This window comes from Empidonax traillii, unplaced genomic scaffold (assembly GCF_003031625.1).
Source record: "Empidonax traillii isolate 1590-97213 ecotype Southwest subspecies unplaced genomic scaffold, ASM303162v1 scaffold716:size334641, whole genome shotgun sequence".
In the NCBI taxonomy this organism is placed as follows: Eukaryota; Metazoa; Chordata; class Aves; order Passeriformes; family Tyrannidae; genus Empidonax; species Empidonax traillii.
In genome coordinates, this window is record NW_020955909.1 from 199,745 (window position 1) to 227,513 (window position 27,769).

The 27,769-nt window shown below is 40.2% G+C and overlaps 1 protein-coding gene across 2 annotated transcripts in view; it reads right to left on the reverse strand.

The window, feature by feature from the left end:
* Positions 1-27,769, reverse strand: part of SHTN1 (shootin 1) — a 59,857-nt gene that overhangs the window by 11,403 nt on the left and 20,685 nt on the right. For both annotated transcript variants that reach the window (XM_027900243.1, XM_027900242.1), the window contains exons 4-14: positions 27,586-27,680; positions 25,306-25,474; positions 22,686-22,783; positions 21,680-21,761; positions 20,600-20,694; positions 11,041-11,187; positions 9,736-9,889; positions 7,471-7,576; positions 5,699-5,781; positions 2,596-2,705; positions 1,931-1,984 (exon numbers count right to left, since the gene is read on the reverse strand). In XM_027900243.1, the coding sequence (XP_027756044.1) occupies positions 1,931-1,984; positions 2,596-2,705; positions 5,699-5,781; positions 7,471-7,576; positions 9,736-9,889; positions 11,041-11,187; positions 20,600-20,694; positions 21,680-21,761; positions 22,686-22,783; positions 25,306-25,474; positions 27,586-27,680 (1,193 nt within the window). The remainder of the gene's footprint in view (positions 1-1,930; positions 1,985-2,595; positions 2,706-5,698; positions 5,782-7,470; positions 7,577-9,735; positions 9,890-11,040; positions 11,188-20,599; positions 20,695-21,679; positions 21,762-22,685; positions 22,784-25,305; positions 25,475-27,585; positions 27,681-27,769) is intronic.

The following is a 27,769-nucleotide window of genomic DNA, read 5'->3' on the forward strand; positions in this document are numbered from 1 at the left end:
CAAAATGTTTATATAATGCACTGAAAGTGTGGTGCACACATACTATCTCATTTTCCCCCTGAGTCTTGCCATCTTTAGGAATGCCCAGGAATCCTGTTTATTCAGCCTTCCAAAACATGTCAGACTCATACAGCATTTTTCCAGCACATAAATAACATACTCTTGACATCTTCTGTAGACAAGCACATAACTTCTGAGCAGAAATAGCCAAGGATGAAAGAAAATAGCACTGCAAGTTGCAGAAGTTGTTCTGCTTTCAGAAACCCTGTAAAGTAACTCTTAATTCTTCACTCCTACCTAGAAGTTAAAATATTTTCTTTCTTAACTATTTGAAATTTAACTAAGCAGGTTATTCATTAGCAGTACACTCCAGATCTGTACAAATGTACACGTAGAAAAACAGAGTCCCTCAAACTCTGCAATTTACGAAATATAAATGTGTTTTGTTTGTAACAATTACATGGAGGTCTACACAAAATGCATAATTAGCATAGTAACAACAAATGTTTACTCCATCACATTCCACCCCCATGTTTGTTGTCTGACTGTGCATAATCACTGGTCTCAAGAATAGACTGGAGCTGGATTTTATACAATTTGCCATACACTGAAAATACCCTGAAAGCTCAAAAGCAACGAGCCAGATACAGAAGTGCAGTGACTGCAGGTTTCTCTCTGCTCCTTCTGAAGTACATAATCAAGGCTCCTCTGAAGTCAGTGACACAGAGCTGAAGAAATAAAACAGCTATTAGAAAATGAAAGGATCTTCAGCAGGATCGTTCTATCCCACCTTCACTGGTCCAAACGACACACTATATCCAACTACTCCTGTAATTATGGAATTCCATTTAAAACATAGTCTCCGTGTTGCATTTTATTCCTTTCCTATTTACCTCTGCATTTAATTATGTGTCACTCTAATTAGAGCCCAGCATTAAGGTCTGGTGGCTCTCAAGATCATTTCTTCTCTTAATACCCTGCTTCCATGTGTCTGGAGAACAGCAAGTCTAACATGTCACTGGTGCCCCCCCTGTGATTTAGATCACAGCACAGGCTGAGCCTACACTTGTACTGTCTTGCATCACCCAACACAATACTGAGGTTGCTTTTACGAGGGCTGTTTAGGTGCTACCATGAATAACAAGAATGATTGTCCTCACTTTTTGTAGAGTGCAAGTGGAACATTTTGCTTCAAGACTGGTAGAATTTCACCTTATGTGCCAAAGCTGAAAATCAACTTGAAAAGCTTCAGGGGTACAGAAGTTAGGGAGCAAGAACCGCAGCTCCCTCAGACTCTTTCATACAGTTTTAGCACTTGTGCAAAAGAAGCAACCAGTTAAAACAATTCAGCATATGAGTAAAGGACACAACAGGAGCAAAGTTAGCACACCGCTCTCAGCAGGACCCAATACACACCTAATGTTTTTATTTAGTGATAAGTGGGTACGAGGACAGCTATTAAGAATCAAATTTTTCTAAATATAAAAGCACACAGACTAGAGCTCTTGCTTTATTTAGGCTTTGTCTACATAAGAAATCTGGGGCCTCTGGAGAGAGCAGCAGTTGATGAGGAGAACTCTACATCTACTGTATGTGCAGTCTAGGGGCTTTACTTTGGACTAGATACAGATATTCAGCTGTCTCTCCATCCCTAAGCATCCCCACTGTGAGTACTTGGAAAGTTGCCAAAGGATCTGTGGCAGATGCAAACCATAACATCCCCTCTAGTGGCAGAAGAATTCAAACCCAGAGCAGAGTTCACAGGTTAGTTTTCTCTAAAACACTTCTGTTAGCAAAACCAACAGCAAGACCAAAACCAACCCTTATGTTGAACCAAAAGTCAAAGGTGGAATTGGGGGATTTTCTCCAAAACTGCTCTATGCTTTCAAACTAGAAAAGAAAATGAAATATAAACTGGAAGTTCTCTTACCAGAATCCCCTTTAATTCTTTCATTGCACTTTCAGAGGGCTTTGGTGTTTCTGGCTGTAAACAAGCACAACACATGCATGTTAAAGAACACATGAAAGGGACCAGGACAGTCTCTGCACTTGATGACAGGCTTCACACAAGGGTCTGTGCACAGGCTACAGCTGTGTCACGTTCTCCTGCTCCCTCTTTTTGTGGGCACATGGACAACATTCAATCTGTTCTCTTATACAGATGAAGGGAAGAGCCTCAGCTCTTAACACTGAACCACAGACTATACACAAAGATTATACTTTTGTGCAGAAGGTAAGCAATGTTTTATAGTAGTCACACTCAGGTATTAGGTGTAAGCATTACATAAAAGAAAGAAATAGTGCTAAATATAGTGTACTTCTTCATCAGCTCTTCTACCCAATTCAGTTACTCTCTCTGTGCTTTTTATTTCTCAATAGCTGTTTGTTTACAAGTTTCTTTTCTGTGTCAAAGAAATTGGCCTTCTATTTACTTACTGTTGCCTTCCCTTTCTGTTCTTCAGATATAATGCTGCTTTAATTAATTTTATCCAAAATCAAGCAAAGTAAATGCATTCAGAATGTTAAAGTCTGATTTCTTTTCAGTGTAAATTACTGTACTTAGCTAATACTATTGCTCTGCTATTTATTCCAAACCTTTGTTTTAGGCCTGCTTGACTGGTTGACTGGTCTGAGGTGAACTCCCTTTTTAATTCTGTCCATCATTTCTTCAACAGCTTGTCTCTTCAGATCCGTAACTTCTTCACCTATTCCAAAAATCAAAGACTATCACATTCCAGGTATGAACTACAGAGAATGGTACAAAGAAAAAACGTGTTACACAGCTTCCTCAACAGCTTGCTTGCCATGGGTAGCCCGTGACCATAGTCATAAATCAGTTTTAATAATGAAACAGCATTTACATATGCAGTGTTGTTAGTTCCCTCCTATTTCACGTGGTTTGGGAACCTGGCTGGAACAACACACCAACACCTCAGACTGAACCCAACCCTAACATTTAACTAACACTGCATCAAGGTAAAGGGCAAAACTGAAACATCATGAAAAGAAATGGCTGTTTTCTCGAGAGGTCTGATATTAGGACTGCATAGATGGCATGGGATGCTATGTGATGAACCTAAGCAATATTTGTTAACTTATCAGCATTCTAGATAATGTAATAAAAGACACTTGACATGCCATACAAAGAAGTGTAGGGAAAAGAGTACTTAAAGCAAACACATGGAGAAATAGGGTTGATGCTATTCAAAGCTGCAAGGCTGTACCTTATATAACAGGAATTTTAAAAAGGCTTTCGCTCTCTCACTTGTCAGGGTACTATTGATGATTCATAGAAATGCAGTTTCTGTATTCTAAGCTGATTTAATGTCAGGCTTTAATTTCACAAACAGGCTGTTTCAAGTATAAAAGCTTAATTGGTGGTATAGGATAGAAACCACTCATTCTAAATCCTTAACAGGGGTCAAAACAAGCCTCAAGTTGGATATAATAACTAGATCAAGAAAGAACTTTCTCCTTTTTATATTTTTAAGAACTGCTCAACTATAAAGAGAGAAAAAAGCAGTTTATATGTGATTGAAGAAGGGTCAGAACTGTTAAAATTTGCTAATAAAATAATGAAATGGAGTTTAGAGAACATATAGTGCATGTCCTAGTATTTACTGCAATGCAGTCACTGTTTGGGATAGTTTCAACTAAAAGGTAAGGAGCCCTGATAAATGAAGACAACATAATTGGACTTTTACTGAAAGATAAGATTGAATCTTCATCAGATATTCTGGTACAACGTCACTTCTCTTTTCTTTTTTTCCTAACTAACAACCTTATTTCTTTCAGACTGGTAACCAGTTTCCAAAAATTCCCCAGGACCTGCCCAAGTCACTCCATTCCTCAGTTCCTCACCTGACAAATGGGAGGGGTAATTCTTTTCCCCACTTCTTGCCTGTTGGTTCCATCCCACAATCCAGCCTTACTTACGTACCATCAGTCTGCTAACAGCAGATTTTTCTTTAACAGTTATATCCTATACCCATAATTTCAGCCAGGTTTCCTTCATTGTTTAAGTGTCAGCAAATGAGTTAAGCAATTCACTACAAACAAACTCCTGCTGTTTCAGAAGGAAGAGAGAAACAGCGAGGAAACCCTTGGTTATTTAACTGGCAATGCCTGTCTAGCTAGCTCTGACTCTTCAGGTACTCACGATCACTTGTCAATCTCTACTTAACTCCCGTTCTCAGCCTACCAAGTTTCCAGCTTCCATTAACAACAATAAAATGCAATTTTTACACTGTGCATGCAGAGCCACCTTAGTGCAAGGCTCTGTTTTGTTTTAGGTTTTCAGTATTATTAAAGGATTAGCATTACAGTCAACTCTGAGTGGTAATTTCTCAAGATATGGATTGAGGGATGAAAACCAAAGCATTTAATGAACAAGCTCTTAGGAGAGGCTCTGGACAGAAGAAACTGCAAACAAGAAGCCATCTGGAAGTTTGGAAATTTCCCTGTGTTATGCTGTACAGAACGTGCTCTCTGCTCAATGCTTGTTGGGTTTGTTCTCCTGCCTCCTCCAGAACCTGCACAAAGCCCTGCACACAGCACAGCTGCAGTGACGTGCTGCAGTGTCTGTGCTGGAGGCACAGGTTGAACCCCTCAATGCTACCACACTGCAACAACTACAAGCAGCATCAAACTGCCAGGCTGCAACTCAACCATCTGCACACCGTCAGTGTAACAGGCCTGAACAGAACCAGCCTCTTCTCCCCTCCCATCTCACCCAGCACATCATTCTACCCAGCTAAGTGCTTATCTTCTCAGGTCCTTCTGGGAACCTGCAAGAAACATGACCACCCTCTCTTTTCCAACGGAAAAAAGATTTTTTTCTACCACATCAGGTATGAATGAAATCAGTTCAGTGGAACATCTGATGAACATCAGAGTCAGAAGTAGGAAGATTAGAACTTTCTTTCAGTTACAGCAAAGACTAGGTCTTCCCTTAAGGTTTTGATCTGCAAAATCCATTTGGAAAATGTAAATTGAATGCTGATTATCAGTTCAGTTGTGCAGGCAGAGATGGCTATGAGGGCTACACAAATTTACTTGGGATCTCGATGAAGTTTGCAGCAGAGTAAAACTGAATATTTCAGTTGGAAGGAACATTCAGTTGGAATGATCATCTAGTCTGACTGCCTGATCACTTCAGGGCTGACCAAAAGTTAAAGCATGTTCTTAAGAGCCTCTTAAACACCAACAGGCTTGGGGCATCAACTACCTCCCTGGGAAGCCTGTTCCAGTGTTTGACCACCCTCAGCATAAATAAATTCTTCCTCATGTCCACTCTGAATGTTCCCTGATGCAGTTTCGAACCACTCTCATGTCTTCTGTCACTGGATCCCAGGGAGAAGAGCTCAGCACCTCGTTCTCCCTTTCCCATCCTCAGGAAGCTGCAGAGAGCAATAAAGTCACCCTGCAGCCTCCTTTTCTCCAAACTAGACAAGTCCAGAGGCCTCAGCCACCCCTCACACGAATACCAAAGATACCACTTCCCATCTCGGCGCACACAGACCTGGGTTGCAAACCCCTTTCTGGACTCAAGGTAGAGGAGTGTGCTGGGACACAGGCAGCTGTAGTAAATGTTGGCAATTAAAAGCATGTGAATGGCTATCTATATCCACAGCTCATTCCCACCAGCTCTACCTGCAGTACCCAGGGGATGATCCACCTGAGAGGGGATGAGCCATACCTGACTCCTGCTGAGGAGGTTTCTCCTTCTTGCTCATGTTGGTGTTGGAGTGAGATCTCTTGCGAATCATCGACATGAGAGACCTTTGGGGGAAATGAAACTGCAGATTGTCATTCTGTCCTGTGTTGTACACTGTCAGAATGAGCAGGAACACGACACACCAACAGCTTGCTTATACTTGATTATACAGCTACTTACAAAAGACTCGTTTAGCTGTTCTTGAAAGCAGATGTACGCACTGAATTACCCCCCACAATGCCTCCCATCAAAATGCACCACAGAAATTTATTTCTTTTTTCACAGACATTAGGCACAAATCAAAACACTCTAGATCTGAATATTAAAAGACAGTCTCATTGTGACACATGACAAATTGAAGCTGCTCCAGCATAATAAATGCAAAGAAGAGCTGTAGATATTGAAGTATTGTTCTCCAGAGGACACTTAAATATGGTGATCAGTATCTCCTCACCATCTCCAAGTTTGTAATCTTCTTACAGTGTCAAATAATTATCCCCTCACTACAGTCAAAACGTAGAAGTCCAGGCAAGTAAATTATTCATCTTCAAGCTCAAGTATAAGCTCCTGTGCACATCTGATGTGCCAGTGGGGCCCATCAGTCCCTGCTAAGCACTGCTCCTTACAGAGTAGTGACATGCCTGGCATAATGGGTCAAAACCAGAAAAAAGCAGCATCCAGTGCCTGTGCTCTGAAGTAACTCCTATGCACATAAACATCACAGTGCATGAGGAAATACTCTGACTCAGCTACTACAGGGCTTAAAGCAAATAGTTTTATCTATTCCAAATAGTAAGGGGCAAAATTTTAAACAAAAACACCCTTACGATACCTCTACACATTCATGCTATCCTTTAGTCAGAAACAAGCAAGGGAGCTGAATGAGTTAATGGACATAATAGAAGCAAAAGACCAAACACAACTGTTCAGAAAATGTTTAGTTTCTAAAAACAATGCAACATGCACAAAGGGATGAACTCTCCCTCTGAATCATCTCTATTCATATATTTAATGCAGTAGTTAACAAGACTCCTGTATGTCATTTCTATTACAGAAGGTTGGAAAGTGTCATCAAAGTCCATTTATTTTTAAAACCAAGCAGACAACATGAAGATTAGCTGAGTTTCTAAGTACCCATTAGGGCTTACTTAATTAATTCATTTGGGTCTAATGCCCGATACATCATAGACTGGTCAACCTCTTTTATAGTCATTTGTGAAAATCAGGCCTCATTTTTGTAATTTCACCCAAACTGCTTGATGATGGAATGATGATTTTCTGTTTGGTTTTTTTTTTTTCTTCCTTTTAACTTATGAATGTAATTATGGGAATTCAATGGAGCCTGCATTGTCATCATCAGTATCCGACATGAAGGGACACACAGTAATCCAACATATCCTTTGGATCAAAGGAGTTTTCTTTGCAGTAGAAAGCATTTCACAAGTCTATAATTACACAGCTATCAGGTGAATAGAAAAAAGTCTCCTAAATTTAGAGGAGACAGGTATCCCTCCTCCTCCAAGGTCACAGTCTAGACAATTTGTTAAGCTTGGCAAGGCAGACGCTGTTCAAAACTGGTCAGGGTGTTAGCCTGTCGGGAGGTGGAGCACAGTCTGTGTCCTGCTGGTACAGAGCCCAAGACAGGTGGAGAAAGCCTTTTTTTCCTTTAAGACACTCCTCCTGCTTGGATGCAAGCTCATGTAATGAATTCTGCTGGTGCAAAGCATTAATGCTGGGCCCTTGTCAGCACTTACCGTATGGGGTTGGGAGGGGGGGGCGGAGGGAGAGGAGGAGGGGGCGGTGGAGGAGGAGGTGGTGCAGGATTTTCAGACTGCTGTACTCGTTTTTGAAGTTCATCAACTGCACAAGAGCAATAAAACAAACCACAGTGAGTCTCAAAACCAACTCTGACGGTTGAAGAAAAAAAAGCTACTTATTAACTAAAGAACAAACAATGAGACTAAGCCACATGACTGCTAGAAGTCCTATTTTCAGCAACACTTTCTACCAAGAACAATGTCCTAGACACGTGGGATTCCCATTAAACCAGTTACCTCCAGCCTGAGTTCCTTCTGCAACTAAAACTCCTCCTCATACAGAATTATTCATATAAAACAGCAGAGCAGGGAAAACTTCATCCCATTCCTGTGATGGTCTACTTGAGGCTGCATTTGAAAATGAACTAACAAGAGATGGAAGAAGTTGACAGTTTCAGCCTCCAGACTTGCTGGTGATGTGGGTTTTCCCCATAAAAATGGCCAAATCTGGGTGGTGACAGAAAGTATCCTTTCTCTTCTGTTTACATGTCAGATCTAATACTTGGAAATTACTTTTCTGCACTTGAAATGCCATCAAATGTAGTTAACCGGGGAGGGGCAAAAACAGAGGGGAAAAAAAAAAGTCTTGAATTTCTTCTAGTTACAAAAATTCTCAGCAATTGTTCTGATACAACAGGAATTCAAAGTGGATATGGTTCACAGAATCACAGAATATGCTGAGTTGGAAGGGATCCCCAGGGATCATTGAGCCCAACTCTTAGCCCTGCACAGGTTCTTTGCTCTTGTAATGATGGATTCAAATTAAAATTACAATATTTTACACTTAATTTTAAATTTTAGAAGGTAAAAAAAATAAAAAAATCAACTGAGTGACTTTACATTCCAGGTACAACTTTTATGCTGATAAATTCCTTCTGAAGAACAAACAAGCCTGGATGGAAATAAGCTGCTGCCCAGGCATACTGTAGGTACAGGGTGGCAGGGCTGGGTAATGTAAAACTAACGAAAGCAGTCCTTTCAAGCAGCACTGCTAACAAGCTCAAAGACAACCCTGCTCTTGAGGATATGTTTCAAAAACACAAGGCTATGCAGGGAGCCTTAACTAAGGACAGGGACTTTGGCCTGCCCTGACAGGGGTTCAAACGCTGCTCTGACCAGGTATCAAACTTAAACCTTGCACTTGCTCAGGCCTTGAGCTGAACGAGGACTGCAAGCAAACCCCACGTGCAAATGCTTAACCAGCCATGGCCCCACATTCCCTATAACGAGGTCACACACACCAAGCACCCTTTTTTAAATCCAATTTTAAATTCAGGGCATTAGATCAGAACTATCCTCATTCAGGGGACAGGATGCTACAGACAAGCCAGGCACCATCCTGACTGCAATAACTGTATCAACCTGCACTGCAACGGTTGATCCCCACTAAATATTCTGTGAATCTTTTCTCTGTGTATTCTCTGGGAGTTAGTTTACATCTTAGTAGCTATCAAGACTGTTTCTTTTCTTTCATTCATTGAACAAAGTATTCAACCCCAAGTAAGAGATTTAGATGTGTAATTCTAACCGGTATGGCCCATAACACCCCCCTGGATTTGTCTGGCTAACTCCCTCTGTAGGGTTCTGAAGGCAATCCTCATCTCTGAAATAAATGTTTAAATAAAGAACAACAGCCCACACCTCCAGACCCTCTCACATCAATAGACATGGTTTTCTCACATCTCAATACAATAAGCTAAAACATGTATTTATTTTCACTATGGTGTCTTCTATTGCAAGACTATTAAATGGCTTGATAATTATGGGATGTTTCTGTACAATTCATCCAATGAAGACTCCCCAGTCTGACAAACCACTGGTTAGAGTTATACCACTGTCCTTTTTTTTAAACTAGGTAAGAAAATTGAGTATGAAGGATTGTATCTTTCCCACAGACACTCATCCCATGTATATATCCATCTGTTACACTCAGGGCAATGTAACAACATTTTTATAACAGTATTTTTATACCTTACAGAAGTTTTACAAGGGTTTTTTTTCCACACACATTGTGGACATGCTTGTTCTGCATTTAAGGGCAGTTGCTGTACTTTGTCTAGTGAAACACAGGCCTGGATCACAGCTGAACAAAAGCTTCTGGGGTCTCAAACATAACATGTATAATTCCATTAGATGTGCACCAATCACCCCCCCACACACACACACTTCACCTCTAAAATCAGAGTTATTACACAATTTTACCTGAATGCTTTAGGTCTCTAGCTTTTTCTTCTGAGTGCTGACATTTAAGCTCTAGTTCCTTTTTATCTTCTTCCAAAAGTTCTAGTTGCTGTTTAAGACGACTAATCTCCTTATGCAGTGCTTGATTTTCTAGCTGCTCTTCCAATTCTTTGATCTGCAGTTGGCAAACAAGAGCATTCATCTCAATAAAATCCATTTTATTTACCTCCTCTTGACAAATAACCCACTAGGCACAGTTATCCTGAGAACACAGTGTTATAGTACAGGAGTGAGATACAAGTCCTAGAAAGATGAAAATTTTTGAATGAGAGCTGCAGAGATTTTTCTAAGAGATGTCAGAATTTCCTATTATGATCCCAGCTTGCTTTATCTCTTCTTTAGAATATGTCTTCAGTTCTAAAGTTCTTGAGCTGTAAGTCGCTCCCTTTTCTTTATTTATAGAGTTTTTATCACATAATTAGAATTTAATTTCAGAACGTTGCCTCATTTGAAGCATGAGAACACTGACATTTTTGTTCTCTTACTGACTGCTTCCACTGACAGGCTGGTTATTTAAACTCCCTTGTCTCAACTCATGCAGATGCCAGTGGGGGAATTATGGAATACCTGATTCAGAGGCAGCATTCAGATGCAGAATAGCAATAACTTCCCAGCTCTCTAAATACGTACATTTTGCTCTAGACCCATTATCAGATTTGTAAGAGCAGGCCTCAGGGCTAAAGGAAAGCTCATTTTCAGGGGAAGCAATGGTGATTTCTCCCAGTTAAGAGATTTATGTAGTCCAGTTTAAAAGAATATATTTGTTTATGTCCCAGCACTTTAGATCCACCCTGCAGCATTCCACTCACCTTTCCCTACTCCAGTATGCTTGGCTTTTCCCCATCCATTTCTTTAGCAAGACCCAGACTACAAATGTGAACTGCCCACCTCTCACCTCCTGGCATTCTAAACTTATCCTCCCAAGATACCCTTTACATTACCCAATGTCCAAAATATTCTCCTGTCAGCTTTTTACTCAGTGGAACTTGACTTAGTGCTTGTAACTGCACTTTACTGACATTCAGAATAAAATCCTTACCTAAACCAGAGGCCTCAGGCTGAAAAGCCCTGAAGTTTTGTACTCATGTCTTAACAGAGACCCAGAAAAAGGGAATCACAATCTTCTCAGAAACTTAGCTTATAAACTCTGAACTCTTACAGTGGATAAGATCTCAAATAACTCCGAATATAATAAAAACATGACACTCCCTAATTTCTGGAGGTTTTTGAAGACTTCCACATAAGAGGAAAGAAAGTCTGTTTTACCTTTTGCTGGTGTTGAAGCCTCTCTTCTTCTAATGCATGGGTTAGCTTAGCATTGTCATCCAAAGCCTTCAAAAGCTGTTGATCAGGAGCAGAATTTTGCAGAAGCAACTGACTCTGCCTTTTCATCTTGTTTTGTTCAATGAACATCTGCCAAAACAAAACCCACACCCAACAAAAACAACAGTTTGGCACAGTCTAATGCTGTCCTGGGGAAAATAGCAATTGGAAAGAAAATGAAGAGGTTAACATGGTGTTCGTGTGGCAGGAATAGTGAGGAGGAAGGTGAGAAGGAGGGGAAAAGGAAGTTTGAGAGTAAAATTCACAGGAGCTAAGCTCAGGCTGAAAGGAACCACCCACTGCTACACCCCAATTACCCACATGTTGGCAGCACTCAGAATTTAAACACATCTCTGAATTCTGTTTCCTGGAAATGGGAACAATCCGACCTTCATTTGGGGAGCTCTGGAAAGACTGAAAGAACTCTAGGGGGAAGATAAATGTCTATGAATTCATAGGTTATCTCCTCAAACACGTATGCAAGCCTTGCCATAAAGCCCTCTTATTTGAGGGTTACCTGGGTATGTGAACGATGGAGAATCTTTGGGATACTAATTTCACTCCATGTCTGTGTAACCACTGTATGCACTAGCCCCAGGAAAAGGCATTTTAGGGAAATTTCAGTCTTCCAGTTGTGATCCTTGTGTTCTTTCCTCTTCCCAAGTTATACTTTTGATATGGCAAATGAACATTGGGGGAAAGTGGAAAATCAAATACTCTAAAGACTTGACACTGATAAAAATACCACACACTTCTCTGGGTTTCACCTAAGAGATGCAGAGCTGGCAGCACATGCAGTTTCTGTAAGAGATCTGCTCCTTGCAGACTGTTTAGGAACTCGGTAAAAATAGATCGCTTCCTGACAAAAAAATTCCTAGTGAATTTATTCTGCACCTTGACATCTCTTTCAGGTAGAGGTTTTCCCCCAGGCAACACAGGCTTCCACTCGAAAAACTCAGCCATGCCTGTTCTTAGAGCAGAAACAGGGAGTGGGTCATGCTGAGGTCTCTGTGAGTGTGCACAGGTCAGCAGAGCCACTTACGGCAGGAGAACAGAGAACAGCCTGGCAATGCAGATACTCCCTCAGACTGTAAAAACGCTGTTGGATCGGGGAGCACAGCAAAAGCACAAAGGTATTTTAAGAATAAGGTATTAGAAATACAAAAGCTCCATGACATCCTTTCAGATTCCCATCCTATTCATTCACAAGCCAAAATTACAGACAAAACATGGTTTCTTCCCATCTGGTTCTACTACAATGCTGTGTGATTTATTTTTTTTAATACTACTGTATAACTGAGAAGGACGAGCTGGTGCAGATGTGGCAAGCATTCCACCCAGTGCTTTGCACATCCACTTCAACTGAGCCTCCTGAGCAAGCAGCTGTCTCTGTAGCTGTGCAGACAGAGACCCACTGACCGTGCTGAACTTTGCAGTCCCATCACAGCCTGCTTGACCCTGCGTGCCAGCAAAAGTCAATTGATGCGGCCCTAATCCTAATAAAACCTGCAATGAACACTTCACTGGGCTGAGCTGTGCCATGGGGGCAGCAATAAAGGACTGGAAGCATTCGGTGGAGAGGAAATGATGAACGTAGGCTCTAGTACTGCGTTTTGTTATAAAACAAACAAAACCAAACTGATGACAATACACAGGCTACTGTGGCGTGCTGCAAATGTGCACTGGACATCAGCTCCCTGTCTCTAAATTCTGCCAGTCAAACCATTATGCTTATGTTTCCTTACACTAGTAGGGCTGTGGCAAAAACAATTCAAAGGCAAGAGAATTCCAGAATCCAAGTTACCCACAACAATCCATAAAGGTTTGCCTTTGCATTGCCACTCATTCCTTTAATATTTTATATTCTTAAAAGAGACAGCATCTTTGAAGCATCATAGTTAAGAAAGGTCCAAATCACTGTTAAAGAACTCAATACTGTGTCAAAACCTCCTGTGTTCCTGTCAAGTCACTCAGAAGTTATTTAACCCTGACAGAAACAGCATCTCTCTAAAAGCCACCCTTAACAGCAAACATCTCAGTTTACCCACTGTGAACCTTCAAAGCAAAGTGAAAACTTGCATTTATTCTTTTTGGAATCTAAAAAATAGTCTGAGGTGATCAATTGCAGATTTTTATTCACCAAGTTTCTGCCACAAAATCTAACAGAGTTGTTCCAGCCTGAGGGAGCAGAAAGCTGCCAAAACAAGAAGAAATCAAGTAGAGCAACTTGATTTCTTCAACTTGAGCAGATACTTCACCAAATGTAGAAAATTCATATTCACTTTGTTTCACGTTCTTCTGCAACAAAATGAAAAAAATCCTTTTGAAGGCTTGGGTGAAAATTTTTTCATTCAGAAGCTTTCACATGAAGTCCTGCATTTTCGATCAGCTTTTTAAACTACTTTCATGATACTGCAAATACGTTCCTGCTTACAATTTTATATATATATATATATATATATATATATATATATGGAAGTGTCTTCAACACCACAAAAAAAATTGTTGCTTATAATGTAAGACTGCAATCAGATGGCATGGGGAGTCCCATCCATTTCAGAAGTTACTTACACACATGTTCTTAAAGTGCCAGCATATTCTAAATGGAAGGGACAAAACTAGACAGAACAGTTGCGTCAGACAAAGCAGAAAGAAAGCTGGTGATGAACTGATTGCAAGTTTTAAGAGGCTGCTCTGTGTTTGAAATAGGATAAAAAAGACCCTTAAAAATTATTTCTAATTTAAAATTTAAAAAATCAATTCCTGCTTCAGCAGGGCAGAAATCTGACTGTCTGCACAACCCTGAATATTAATTAAAGTAACTGCTGAAAGGGCAAAACAGCTACTAACAAGATTACTTGAACGAGGTGGAATTTAACCAATTGATGGATTAGTTCCGACTCTGCCACCTGCTAGACAATTATCTGCAGAGCATCCCAATCAATGCTGGAAACACACATCGATAGTGGAGGAATCCACTGAAACCACAACTGCAGTTAAAGGCAGATCACAAAGAAAAGTAGTTTGCTTCCACCTATCATTCTAATTTTAAAAGTCTCCAAGTGCTGTGCAAACCAGTTATGTGTCTTCCCCTCCCCAGTTTACGAAGAGAAGCCTCAAATTGCAGGAAACCTGGGACTAGACCACTTTCCATTAGCAGACTTTGCACAAGAACTGGGGAGGTGAAAAAAAGAGAAGGGGGTGAAAATACTAGAAGTTTTTCCCTTGACCTCATTGGGACCACACCTTGTTCTCAGACCCTTGCTCAAGGCATTACCAACAGAGCATTCGCTGCAGCTGTTTTTTGTTTACACCAGAGCTGAAAAAGGAATTCTCCCTCATTAAAAAAGTTAGAAAGCAACTCCGTTAGTGTCAAGTCCCTGGAAACACTGACCCTCATTCAAATAACGTTCAGGGTAAAACTGGATGCTTTCCAACTAACTCTTCTCCCAGGAGAAAAATGAGGCCAAAAGAAATGCTTTCATATCCATGTGTGGCTCCACTTTCATCTGTACATCCTTTGCCTATTTGCCATTTTTGTCTTACCTACAGTTTGAAGGGATAGAAGCTCCCAGTGCAGCAGCACTGTTATACTGGGGTAATCATTGGTTGCACAAACTAAAATAAAAATCAGTGATAAACACTATACAGTATGAACAGAATAACAAAAGGCAAATAGCAAGGCAGAGTAAAATTTGGGAAGTCTCCAACAGAAAAGAGATCACTTAACTGAGCAGCTGACCCTTACTTCAATCCTGAGCAGCACTGCCCCATCCCCTCCCACAGCCCAGTGAAAAACCAGTAAGTCATCCTCATGGAGTGGTAACCCACTCATCTACATTTGTCACAGTTTACAGAAGCTGATGCCTTTTGCACCGTGTGTACCCTGAAGCCTTACAGTCTTATGTTCAGACCTGAAACACTCGCCAGGGGAGGTAGGATCAAGGTACCCTAACCCAAAGAACAGGCTATTTGAAGGATCTTATGTGATGGGGACAGAGTGATCTTGTCTTGATTATGGCCTGACAGGGCACTAAGTGGCTCTAAATTCAGGAGGTACTTGGATTAAAATATAACTCCAGGTGTGGCTTTTAATTCAATGACTAATCAGGGAAAAAAATAAAAATACACTCCTTGAGAGGAGCCAAAGACTAGTTCTAGTTGGATTTTCAAAGTGCCAAAGAAAACTGAGCAACATGAGCATGAGAAAGGACATATGACTAATATGGGCAGCCAGCTCATCTAGATGAGCAGTAATATTTTAGACTAACAAAGCTACAACACAGCTGTTTTTAGTTATTTGGCTAATTGCCAGACAATGTCTGAAGGGCCTATTTCTAAAGAGTTAAAAGATGTAGCATTAGTACTTTTTGTGGCTCAGAAGGTCTAATTTACTCAAAATGGGAGAACTGGCGTAGTTAAGTCTATTTCTTGTCCATCATTTGCTTCTCACCACAGAGGTGCATGTATTCTGAGTGTGAGAAAACTGAATTCCTACCAACAGTGTGACTTCCTTAAAAACAGAGTATTATTTATTTTACCAGCTTGTCCTGTACAAAAGGATTTTCAAATTACAGCACTCATTCTTTTCTTATGAGGCACAAACACTCAAGGCCCAAAATAAAGGGAAAAAAATAATCTCTATTGTTACTTATTTCTTCATTTCCTACAGGTGCTTTTTTTCTCATGGTAAAATCATAGTGATACATTCTATAGCGCTCACAGTCTTGCAGCATTTATATACCAGCTACTTTGTTCAGAAGTAGATCACACACCACATGAAAAAGGAAGAAACCTCTTCCCTTTTTTTCCCCATAGATTGACTGCCTGAACAAAAAAGATGGGGGGAAAGAGAAAGGGACCAAAGAGATAGTTTCCTAGAGCATACATCTGTTACCATTTCACAAGCCTGTTCTTCAGAAGAAGCCTGATGAAAATATTAGCATTATATCATACTTCAAAAGTGGTAACATTCAAGCTCAGGAGAATTCAAGCACTAACTACATATCATGTCTGTTTAATTATTATTTCCTATTCAGTCAGCTGGACAGCAAATTAATTATCTTCAGACACCAGTTGCTGCTGAACTACCCTTGCTAATACACAGTGTGGTACTGTGAGTGCAGGTTTTGCAGTATCCACTCACAGATGTAGCACATGAATGCAAAAGTCCTCACAAATTAACCCCAAAGTCACAAATGCATCTTTGGGAGCTCACATCAAAATAACTGAATCCACTGCATGCAACCTCATGAGTAGTGCAGACATCTGTTAAGGATGACAATAATTTCCCCCAAGTCTTATAAATGACAGCCACCTTTTATCTTTCTATATGGGAAGATTCAGTCCCAGAGTAAGGAATGACCTTTTCTGCTCCTCACCCAACCCCACCAGCAAGTGAGCTGGGGGTGCACAAAATGCTAGGAGGGGACATACCTGGGGACCCCAACTGACCACAGGGATATTCCAGACCATCTGGCATCATTCTCTGCACGTAAAGCTTGGGGAAGAAGAAGGAAGTGGGAGACAGAGCGATGGAGTTTGTCTTCCCAAGTTATATGTGCTGGAGTCCTGCTTTCCTGGAGAAGGCTGAACTCCTGTCTGCCCATGGGCTGCAGTGAAGGGATTTCTTGTTTTGCTTTGCTTTTGTGTGCAGCTTTTGCTTTACTTATGAAACTGTCTTTATCTCAACCCATGATTTTTTTCAACTTTATCTTCTGTTTCTCTCCTCCTGTCAGAGGGAGTGAGCAAGGGGCTGAGTGGGGCTGAGTTTCCAGCTGGGGTTAAACCATAACATCTCTTTACAAAATATTTTTGCAAGGCAGGATGTATGTTTAATAAACCATTTACACAAGATTATTTTATTTTGTACAACTCCTGAGATTTTTACATCGCTAAGACTTTCAGTTTACTTCTCACACCATGTTCCCCTGCTTTTGGCTTGCTTTGGCTGTATGTATTCTATTTTGCTTATCTTTGTGGAAGAGTGCTTTTCAGGGCTAGCCTCTATATTACTGCAATGGCCTTCAAGATACTCTCTGCCTTCCTTTGTTTTCTTATAAACTACTCCACGAACAGCTGAGAGATCTTACAGTGTCTCTTAAAACCTGACACTAGAATTCTGGTTAAGCTTGCCAAGATTCCTGTGTTAACAACCCTGTTTTATTCAGGCAGGTACAGATTTTTCCATGCCTCCGCCCCTTACACACTCTATTTATTTAGTTCTTTTATGCAGATTCCTGTACCTTTCACAATGGATTGTGACTCACTTCAAATCCTCTTTGCTTTTCCTTCCCCCTCTCCACACCACGGCTGACAATATTTACTCAGTTTCTTTAGAACCTCTAAAGAACACGAATTCTAATGTTTGAAGTTGGATCATTTTTGATTAATTAAATATATATTATGGTGGTGCCAGCAGCATGACTATAATTAAAGCTGTATTGGGGTTTTTTATTTTAATCAAAAGCTCTGATTTTCAAGTGTTCGCTCACTCCTAATCTCTTGCTCCACATCTTTCCTCTCCCCCATCTGTGTTCGCTTCTGCACACATGCTCACCCACCCATTCTCTCTCACACCTGCACTCCCAAGTGCTCACCTGTGGCAAATCTCTCACCTGTCAAAAGGGCAGGAGGCAAAGGGCACCCCTTCAAAAAGCAGTCCCTTCCCTGGTCCCCTCCCATCGCAGCTGCAACCCCAGGAAGGCAAAACTGGAAGATGAAGCCATACTATGGAGAAAGGCGTGGATGAGAATACGTGGGCCAAGCACCCTATTGAAGGCAAACTTCAGATCCCTCAGCCCCCTGAAAAGACAACACGCCCACCAACAAAGAATCCCCTCCGCAGGCAGTAGTTCTGTATTTCAAGCTAAAAGATGTTTGGGCTGACAAACACTGACACAAAACACTGAGATGTGCCATTCTACAGTCTCTGCCAGGGTGCTGTGGTGACAACTGCGTTACCTGGAGCCTGTTTGATTTCTCGAAGTGCTGCAAACAAGCTGAGCACAAAGCACTGGACATACACTGTTGCCCTTTACTCAAAAGCTGTTCCTTCTCTCAACACCACACAGCTTATCACAACCAACCATTGTGGCTTTTGCCAAATAGAGACAAAAATTCAGCAGGAAATTTTTTTTAAAAGAAACATTTTATATGGCCAGAGAAAACAGGTGGCTAATGAAAGCAAGCAGAAAATCCTTGAACATCCTTAGCGTAATCCAAACAACAGCTACTGTAAGCACATCCTAGAAAACTTAGCTCTCAAAACACAGCTGTGACCTTGTGACATGATCCATGTGAGAGAACACTCACACAACCTCACTCAAGCATAAAGCTTTGCTGCTGTGGATGCAGATGTGGGCCAGAGCCTGTCTCTCTAATGTCTCAGGTCACTCAAGGGACACCATTAGTGTGAAACCATGCCAATGATAACAGAATTTTAAAGCCATTTGAAATACTAGTTCTCCAAACACACATGAGCAATGCTCTTCTTGTCATATGCTTCTGTATTTCAAAAAACTTTCTAAAAATCCTTCTGAACAGCGGGATACCGAAGGAAGACAAGCAGGCACAAAAAGGGAAGACTAATGCAGGCCTGAAGTTCACTATTGTAGTGACTCCACTTTGAATGGGAGAATTTCATGGAATGAAAAGCTTCAAGAGGGCAGCTACAGTGACAGTCTGCAACAAGAGGGGTCCATATTCTCAGGAGAGACAACAACTAAATAATCACAAAATCCAAGAAGTACTTGTTTGCAAATAATCAGCATTTCTTTGAACTTGTACTTAACTTCTTGCCTGTTAGTTTGTTACTCAGTTACAAAAAGTACTTTCAATATAATTCTCATTCAAAACGAGTATGTACCTGAACATTACAGTTACGAATCTAAACAGAAGCAACATTCTGCCCTCAAGTATCAGATCATACTTTTATCTGAAAACCAGCTTAACTACATATTTATACTCATTTCTGAGAGATGTAAGACCTATATATACAATCTTCTGTTGTCAATTAATGATCAGAAGCACAGAATTAAGAAGACAGTGCAAAACAACAGCAGATGTAGGACTGATACTGTAATAAATAATGCAAGCTAAATGTACATTCCTAGAAATATGTTTTCTTAAATGCTGCAAAGTTCTCCAATCTTTTTACACAGCACAGTCAGGGACAGAGAGCAAGTGCAAGCAACATCTGGGTCGATTTCCTCACCCCGGGGCCTCCAGATCATCAAATTGACTTACATTCTATCTCAAATTCTCCAAAATTTGTTCAATTTAAAATGCTGCAATATTATTCTGTTCCTATCCAAAACACTCAACATACCCAGCAAAACCCACAAGATAACAGAACACACTAAGTCTGCTCCCTGTTTTCTATACAGATTCAAAATGCATATATGGTCTTGCTTAAAATAACTGACTGAATGCAGTGAGCTGTACAGGAGTTATTAAATACACTTTTTAGCTGCTTCCTTTTTTTTTTTTTTTTTTTTTTTTTGAGAAAGAACAGCAGCAAAGATAAAAAGCAAAAGAGCTCTCTACTCAAAGCTAACTTCCTGAAGGCTAAATACCTGCTTGCTGGCAGCCATGGTTTCAAAATCTCAAATCCACTTCATATCAGATATCACGTTTCCCTTTACAATACTTCACTACTGATGACTCATGTAATTTTGATATACAATGGCTTTCTTTAAACTTGAGCTCCCTGAAAAACGATTACCTAGGAAGCCCAGTTTTTATTAAAGAAAATATTGATGCACAGCTTGGGATAGAAAACCTTGAAAGTAAAACCCAAGTGCAGAACTTTTAAAATCCAGAGTACAAACAAAACAAGAAAAATAATCCAAACGAAAACAAACTCATGATTTTAGAGGGCTTCACTATCAACAGAATGAAAGTGTTTGTTAACATTTTCTAAGGCAAACATTGCCAGTCACAAGCCAACAAAACAGCCACCAGTCATTTCATAATGCTACCCAGTAACTCATTTTCCTCTTTGGGAGTTTATACCTTTTCTAGAACACAGAAATGACTTTTTTTCAGCTTGAATGCTCCCTGCAATAGGTTATTCGAAAGGTACATGTTAAACAGCAGCCAAACTTGCACAAAACTCAATTAATATTGTATTTCTGCAGCACTTTTTTATGAGTTTACATACTTTCCAGGAACAACACAGTGGTTCAAACTGTATCACCAGAAAGGGAGCCAACTACTCCCAGATCCAAGCACCACACCAAAATGTTGGTGCTAAGCCTGTTATAAGCCTCGCTTTATAAAGTGACACAGGTAAGACTGCATAAATAATTCTGAAATGCTCTATAAGTGCTCTTGAAACAGTAAACTCGTTTTACAGATTAAGTACAGATGTTAGCTAAGTAGGATGTGGGATTGCATAAGAGTGCAATTGGTGAACTGGAATCAAGTCATCCAAGGTGGTAAGTTCTTGCCCAGTGGCAATGTCTTAATTTTACAAGATCCCTTTTTCTCAACAACTCACCTCTTGTGCAAATGACTCTGCTTTCTTCCGCAGGTTCTTTTCCAGTTCAAAGTTTATATGGAGCTCTTCATATTCCTCTACTGCCATCACAGACACTGTTTATAATAAAACAAGATCAGAACTAAAAGTGGAATGGATCAAAAGAAGAACTAGTGTTTGATAAGCATGTGATTGATAAGCTGTTATTCCCTAGTACCATAAATCCTTGACTGACAGTGTAACCCAGTTTTACCTTTCTGTATAGAGCCTGCTTTGTGTATTTGTCCTACTTGCTCTAAACCTCATATATATGCACAATTACTGATCTTCTGAATGGACCAATACTCCTCTATTCAGACTTAAAACCTCCAGTAACAGACATAAGGTAGCACAGAACCTATTTTGCCTCTTTGGGTCTAAGCAATCAAAGCCTCAAGAGAGCTTTGCTGAATCTATCAAAGGTTGCTGCCATTACGTTTGAGGCGTCTGTGTTTGTTTACCTGGTTTGAGTGAGGCTTGATGTGCCCCTTCAAAACAGAGATTTAAAGGAGCCCCAAGAAGAAAGCAGTGCTTCCACTACCCTGTGTTACCTCTCTTCTCTTTCCAGGAAAGGAAAGTTCCCAATTTTCTTCCATAACTTGGAAATCTTATTTCCCACATTCTAGCACTCTAGCACCTTTTTCTCATCATCTTCTGAACATAAACCAAGTCGCTCCCAAGTCTTTAGATATTCAAAATGATTAGCTGTGTCCCAACTAAAAGGAAAACTGATATAATGTTTTAGTAAAACAGGAGACTGAGGTTCAAACTCCACCTCTGTGAAGGACTGCCCTCCTGTCTTAGTTTGCAACTTGTGCCACACAGAAAAAATTTTTCCTATTCTCATGTAACACCTGCTATTTAAATTGTCACATTTTCCTGGAGTATGGATAGGCTAGAACAGTCCATGTGTTTATGCAGTGCCTGCAGCAATAAGGGTGAGTGTCAGATCTGGACCACAGTCACTGTTCTGTAACCTACTCTTCATACCACAACATCAAAGCTCTGCAGCTTCTGCAAAGGATACAGCAAACTGTTGGAGAACATGCTGAGACCACACACCTCTGTTACATTTCTCCAACAGTTTTTGTTGCTTATCAACCTCGGTTGTCAAAACAGCCTTTTCTTCTTTCAGTTTATTCACCTAGAAAAGTAGAAAGAACATATAGAAAATAAGGGCATTTTAATCAGTGATATAAGGCATATAGCACATATATAATGCAAGCAGTATTTTGCTTTCAGCTGTGTTTCTTAGGTTTGGCTTGGTGCTAGGGTTCCCAGTGGGAGGGAAAGCATTTTTTCCTCCACCTTAGAGATGTCATAAAAGGGTTATGAACCAATCCTCCCATGGCACGTTCCAGTCACAGCTGCAAGTATCTTTGGAACCTTTCAGGACCAGGCACCTGGTTGAAGTTACTAGCTTGCCCTTGACTTTCTGCATTTCAATATAGTCAGACTGCTGTTTTGGCTTTTTTTTCCTGTGCTCTGTTTATTGTCCAAGACCTGTCAGCTGTGTCTTTCTGAATACAAGTCTTGCATAGACAGGAAGAGCCACTAAGTCCTGATTTGCATCAGTACATGGCTTAGCCAGTTTTCAACCAGGAATGAAACTGCTGGCTCAAAAAGCCAATTTGCTGGTCTAATTACCATGACAGGGCACTGCCAGTGGCTAAACTTAAGGATATGCTCGATGAAGTAGCACCAGTGATTAAGCTTCGTGTCCTATAAAAGTATTTCTCGCACACCTACAGATTAAGGAAATCCAAAAAACCCCTGCAGGCTGTGATGAGCTGTCAGGAAGGGGTGGTGACAGTTATAATATGGGCATTGGAATAGATCAAACAGATGATGAAAAGTCATGTGCCAGCAGCAGAGGCAGACTGGGCTCTGACGTAGAAGGCTCTTTGTAGGCACATGCCCCGAGTGATCCATCACATGGAAGGCTGGCAGGCCTTGCGATTAGATAGTACTCAATTAACTTCACAACTCAGCATTTTTAGCAAAATCAGGTTCAAAAAGTACCGACTACACGCTAACATGGTCTCGCCTTCCAGGGTACAATACATACTTCTTCAATTACTTCTACAAGTTTGCACCTCAGGTTTTCCAGTTCAATGGCTAAGGTCTTCTTTTCCTCATGAACAGACACGATTTGATCTCGCAGTTCTGCAGTTTGAGGAAGAAAATGAAAAACATTTTATTTGAAAAACAATAACAAAGGAAATGTGGCAGCAATGCGAGTACAGCTGAGTATGAAACACCTAAACTGCATATCAAGCATCAGTTATAATCAGGGTACATCCTCAATAATTTATGAAATTTGCACAAGTGTCAAGTAACAGATCCATAACAGGGCCACAGTTTCAGCTTTACTCTGTTGAGGTAAGCTGCCTTGTTCAGTATTGCAGTCTTTATATGCATCCTGAATGATTCATTTCTTGCTATAATGGGGCCAATCCTGCCACCACAGAGTCCTCAGTCCTACTCAGGAGACTGTCACATCACAGAGACTCTGCTGTGGAGGCAGCAGAAAGCAATTTTTAAGAGGCGTCCTTTAAAACAAATTAATGCACTTTAATTCTTTTTGGATCATGAGTCCCTGTCACCAGGGAAATAAACAGAACAACAGGCAGTTAATACTTGGGAGGTTTTCACTGAAGAAATTGTCCTGAACAGCTGCCAATTTATAGTCTTTGTAACATTATGTGAGCAGAGTCAGAATAAACCTTTACTGATGGAAGAGCTAATGCTTGTAATTTTCCCCTCAGATTTTTTATTCCTTAATTATTAAAATATGAAATAAATTAAATTCACAATGGAATAAAACATTTTATTATAATCACTTCTTAACAGGAGATCAGTTTGCATACATAATACATCAAGGTTTAGGTTAACATGAAAACACCAGAAAAAAAAAAATTTATTGATATATATTAGCTTTCAGTAAGTGCTCTCACTGCCCACCTACTTCCAGTATTTCACAGCACTGCTGATCACTGAATACCAGGCACAAGTTGAGAAAATTGTGGCTAATCAATTGCAGATGATGATGACGACATCCCAGATGTCATTCTGTTTGGTCTCACATCGATTCTATACCAGCGTCCCCCCCTCACAACTCAGGAGCCTCAGACTTACTGTCCTCTGCATTAAAGGCATACACTTTCCAGAGTAAATAAAAAGACCTGTTCTCCCAGAAGATTCTGGAACTAAATAGTCTGGTTTATGGATTTGTGTTTTCCAGCAAAATTAATGAGGAAAAAAGTCTCACTGAAATTTATGGTTTTACAACACATATATCAGCCTCATCATCTAGAGAAGAAAGCACATCCATATCCTACAAAGAGCCTCAGACTTTACTACCTTATTTGTGTATCCTTACAGAAAAGTGGTGGGAGGGAAAGAATCACTCCAAGAAACATCCAATACTTTACTGAATGGTGAGAAGGACTTCCAAAATCCCCAACATGCCACTTCTCATTCTTTAGTGAGTTCTTCATCAAGACAAAAAGCAGATACATCAGAGCCTTTCTAAAATATTTCTCTAATTTGACTGCTACCCTCCTAACAGTGTCCTCCTCTGATCTGAAGCCAGTCTTTGCTTTCTTTAAATGTATTCTTGACATCTTCCTCCAGTAAGGACAGGAGGGACCCCACAGTCTTATTTCCAATTCAGATGGAGTTGAATGGTGTGGATCACACCATTTGCTGTCGCTTTCCTACATCTGTAGGATGGAAATCAGCTTATTAGAGAAGGAGACTGTGATACCTTATTTCTTGGGTGGGACTGTTTTAAAAGCATTTTTACAATACTCGGTCTTTTTTCTCAGTGATACTTTGTACCACTTCCCTGTGGCCACCGCACTTAAATAAAAAACAATTAAGAAGGTCAGGCTGAAAGTTCAGAAAAGCTGCACTTAAACATCAGTTGCTCCTGTAACTGGCAATAGGGAAAAATATGAAAGCTTTTTTTTTTTTTGAAGTGAAACACCTAATCTCTCTTGTCGCTAAATCCAGAAAGTGGGCACTCCCCTTTTTTACTATGACACAACAGAACCACCATCACTTCATCAAAGGGACTAGATAGGAAGGCCAATTTTGGACTGCAGAAATACAAGCTGGCTTTCAAAAAAGAACTAGGTATTTCTGAAACAAAGCCCAGATTTCTATAATTAATATATTTCCATGTTCTCAAGCTTTCCTGTTTTACCCAGTACAACAGTCCCTTTTTAAGCTGCTTGTTTGGTAATAGCTCTGGAATATGAATGAAGTTTATGCATATAAAAGTGCATAATGGGTACAGCAACAAAGAGTCCTGTATTACAAGCTTTGAAATAGTGACATGGCAGTTGGAGTAACAGGAAAGTGACCCTGTCCTTCTGCTAAATTTACTAAGTGTCTTAGGAAATACTTCTTTTACTGACTCAGTAACACTGAACTGTGCTAGCTGTGGATGTCATTCTCCTACTGCACTGTAACTTCCTCTGCAGGCTGCACATGCCCCAGGTGTGTTACACAGCATCACTACCAGCCCACCATGTTCTTACAGGCAGTCCTGGAAACCCTCGGATTCTGACCACTTTCACAAGTGTCATTCGGAACCAGACCATCCCTGGTACAATCCAACCTGATGTTCTTCAGGCAACTTCTGCCTTGTACGGTGGTGTGGGATCAGCAACAATGCTCACCTTTTATTTGCTGCTGACAGTGCACAGAACTGCATGATCCAGAGTTGGTTTCCGTATCTGTGGATGATTCGTCCTCATCAATGTTAATCTCTTCAGTGATAATTTCTGGGCCCAGTTTTGCCATATAAATCATACTAATTCTTTTCAAGGTCTTATTTTCTTTGTTCAGCTGAAAGTTAAGAAAGACAAACAGTAAGAAGTTAGCCTGTGTTTAAGCTGTGCGAGTAAAAAAAAAAAAGTCAACGGTTTTGGGTTTTTTTTCTCTATCATTAAAAGGTCTATCAAAGAAAGATGACAAAATAACATTAGATTAAGTGTTCCATTCAAAATTAAAATGGTCTAAGATGGGATGCTCGTCCACCTTTTGCCCTCAGATAGGCTTGAGTTGAACATGATGCTTTATTCATGCCCTTCTTTCCTCTCTGGTACTTCCATTTAATAAATACTCCGTGTAGGTTCAAATCAATCAAATCACCTATCAAGCTTACTTAATGCTACACATGCTTTGTGATAGCTGATTCACCTTCTCACCCTTAAGCATGTCCCAGCATCAAGAGAGTCCCAAGTGAACGACCTGAAGAAGATTTTTGAAGAATTTGAGATCCTAAAAGCTTACCTAGTTTTCCCAGCTGTATCACTGGTTAAATAAAAATTCTTACCTTCTCCTATAGCCTATTTTGCTTATAAAGTACAAACATTATAACTAGTTTACTTCCAGTCACAACAGAATTACCTCAAATTTCTTTCCAGACATTACTGGAGAGTCAACAAGCTTAAGATGAGAGTCATAAGGCAATTCTTTTTGGGTCAGACCACAAGTTAAAACAGCTCTGGGTTGGGTGCTTAAGCACATGACTGGCTGGTAGATGATACAGAAGAGATTCTGTTAAGCATCTGTCTTATCAAGGTGCCAGGGACCACTGAACAAGGATTGCTGCAAATGTTTCACTCTCATTTCTTTCACTGTCCTGCATCCAGACACCCCACGGCAGCAGCTCCCTGCAAGTTTAACATGGGAGTGTTCAGGCGTGTGTTGGGGTCACTGCTCACCCACCAGCCAAGCACTCCCTGTGTTCAGGTCTAAGAAGGAGACTCAATTTTCTATTAATACACTCTACGTGTCGGAGCCAACGTGGACCTCACGCACCTTTAAAGAAAACATACACTCAACAGTTTGTTTGGCCCCAAATTTTTATCTAAGCAATTACCTTTGGTCCCCCTTTTCCTCAGCCCCTCAACTACAGGAGATTTACTCAAGAACTTCTTCACCTCATTCCCAAAGAATGAAACTGAGCAAGTGGGAAGAGTGGTGTGAGGGACCTCAGATGGTTTACTCAGCTCACTGCAATAAACACACCAGCTTTGAAAAAAGAGCCCCATGGGGTAAAGCAAGTCTTTGAACTGCCCTTGTACATGCATTACAGGAAAAGTGAAGAGAAGAATGAAAGTTGCATAAATGCGTTCATTTTCTTACTTATATGCTGATTGTCTATCTTATGAATTCTAATATAGTGTCATTATGCAAACAATTAAGTAAATACCTCCAGAAAGTACATTGCTAATGCATCTAAATTAAAGTGATTTCTTGCTGGTGTGATTTTTACCATATCTAAGGGTGTACTTTGGGCAGGAATGGGGAGGGGCAGGGGGGGAAACAAAAAAAGGCAGTCAGCATTGCTAATGAAATTTGGTTCAAAATTGCTGTAATCCATTTTCTGATGAAGTGGCTCAGATGCATTTTACACAACCAAAAATATATAAGAGAGATAAAAACATTCTTTAATAATAATGCACTTCTGATGAGATGGAATATAGAAAATTACACACTTGCTAAATTCATCAGACTAGACGCAATCAACAGAGCAGTGGAGGTCACCTTTCCCCTGCCCTCGCTTTGCTTTCATAAACAATCACCTGAAATGTAATGCAGTGGTTGACTTTTTCCATTTAATTTAGACACTGAAATGCTCATTATTGTTTTATATTTCACACAGGAGAGTTCTAAAACTTATTTTCCATTTAACCTAAAAGCATATGAAAACTAGGTATCAGGATGCTAGTCCATGAAAACAGAAACTAAATTAGAACAGGTATTTTTTTTTTTTCTTTAAAGGCAGGAATTGTATTTTCCATCTCACATGCAGCTTTTAGTTTTTTTGCCACTTCAAAACTATTTCACAGATCCACAAGATTATAAAAAAACTTATAAGGGACATGCATACAATCTCAAGTTTAAAATCAATAAATAGATCAGGTATAACAACATAACCATGATCTCACCTTAGAAGCCAAAGCCTCAGCACTTTCACGGCACGTCTTTTCAATTTCAAGATGGTTCTGAATACAGTTTACTTCCTCAATAACCATATGAGAAACTAAGGGAAGAGTTCAAAAATTAGTCAGTATTTTCCTGTGTTTGACACATGCTTCCCATGATCAGAAACAGCACATCATTTTCTGCTAA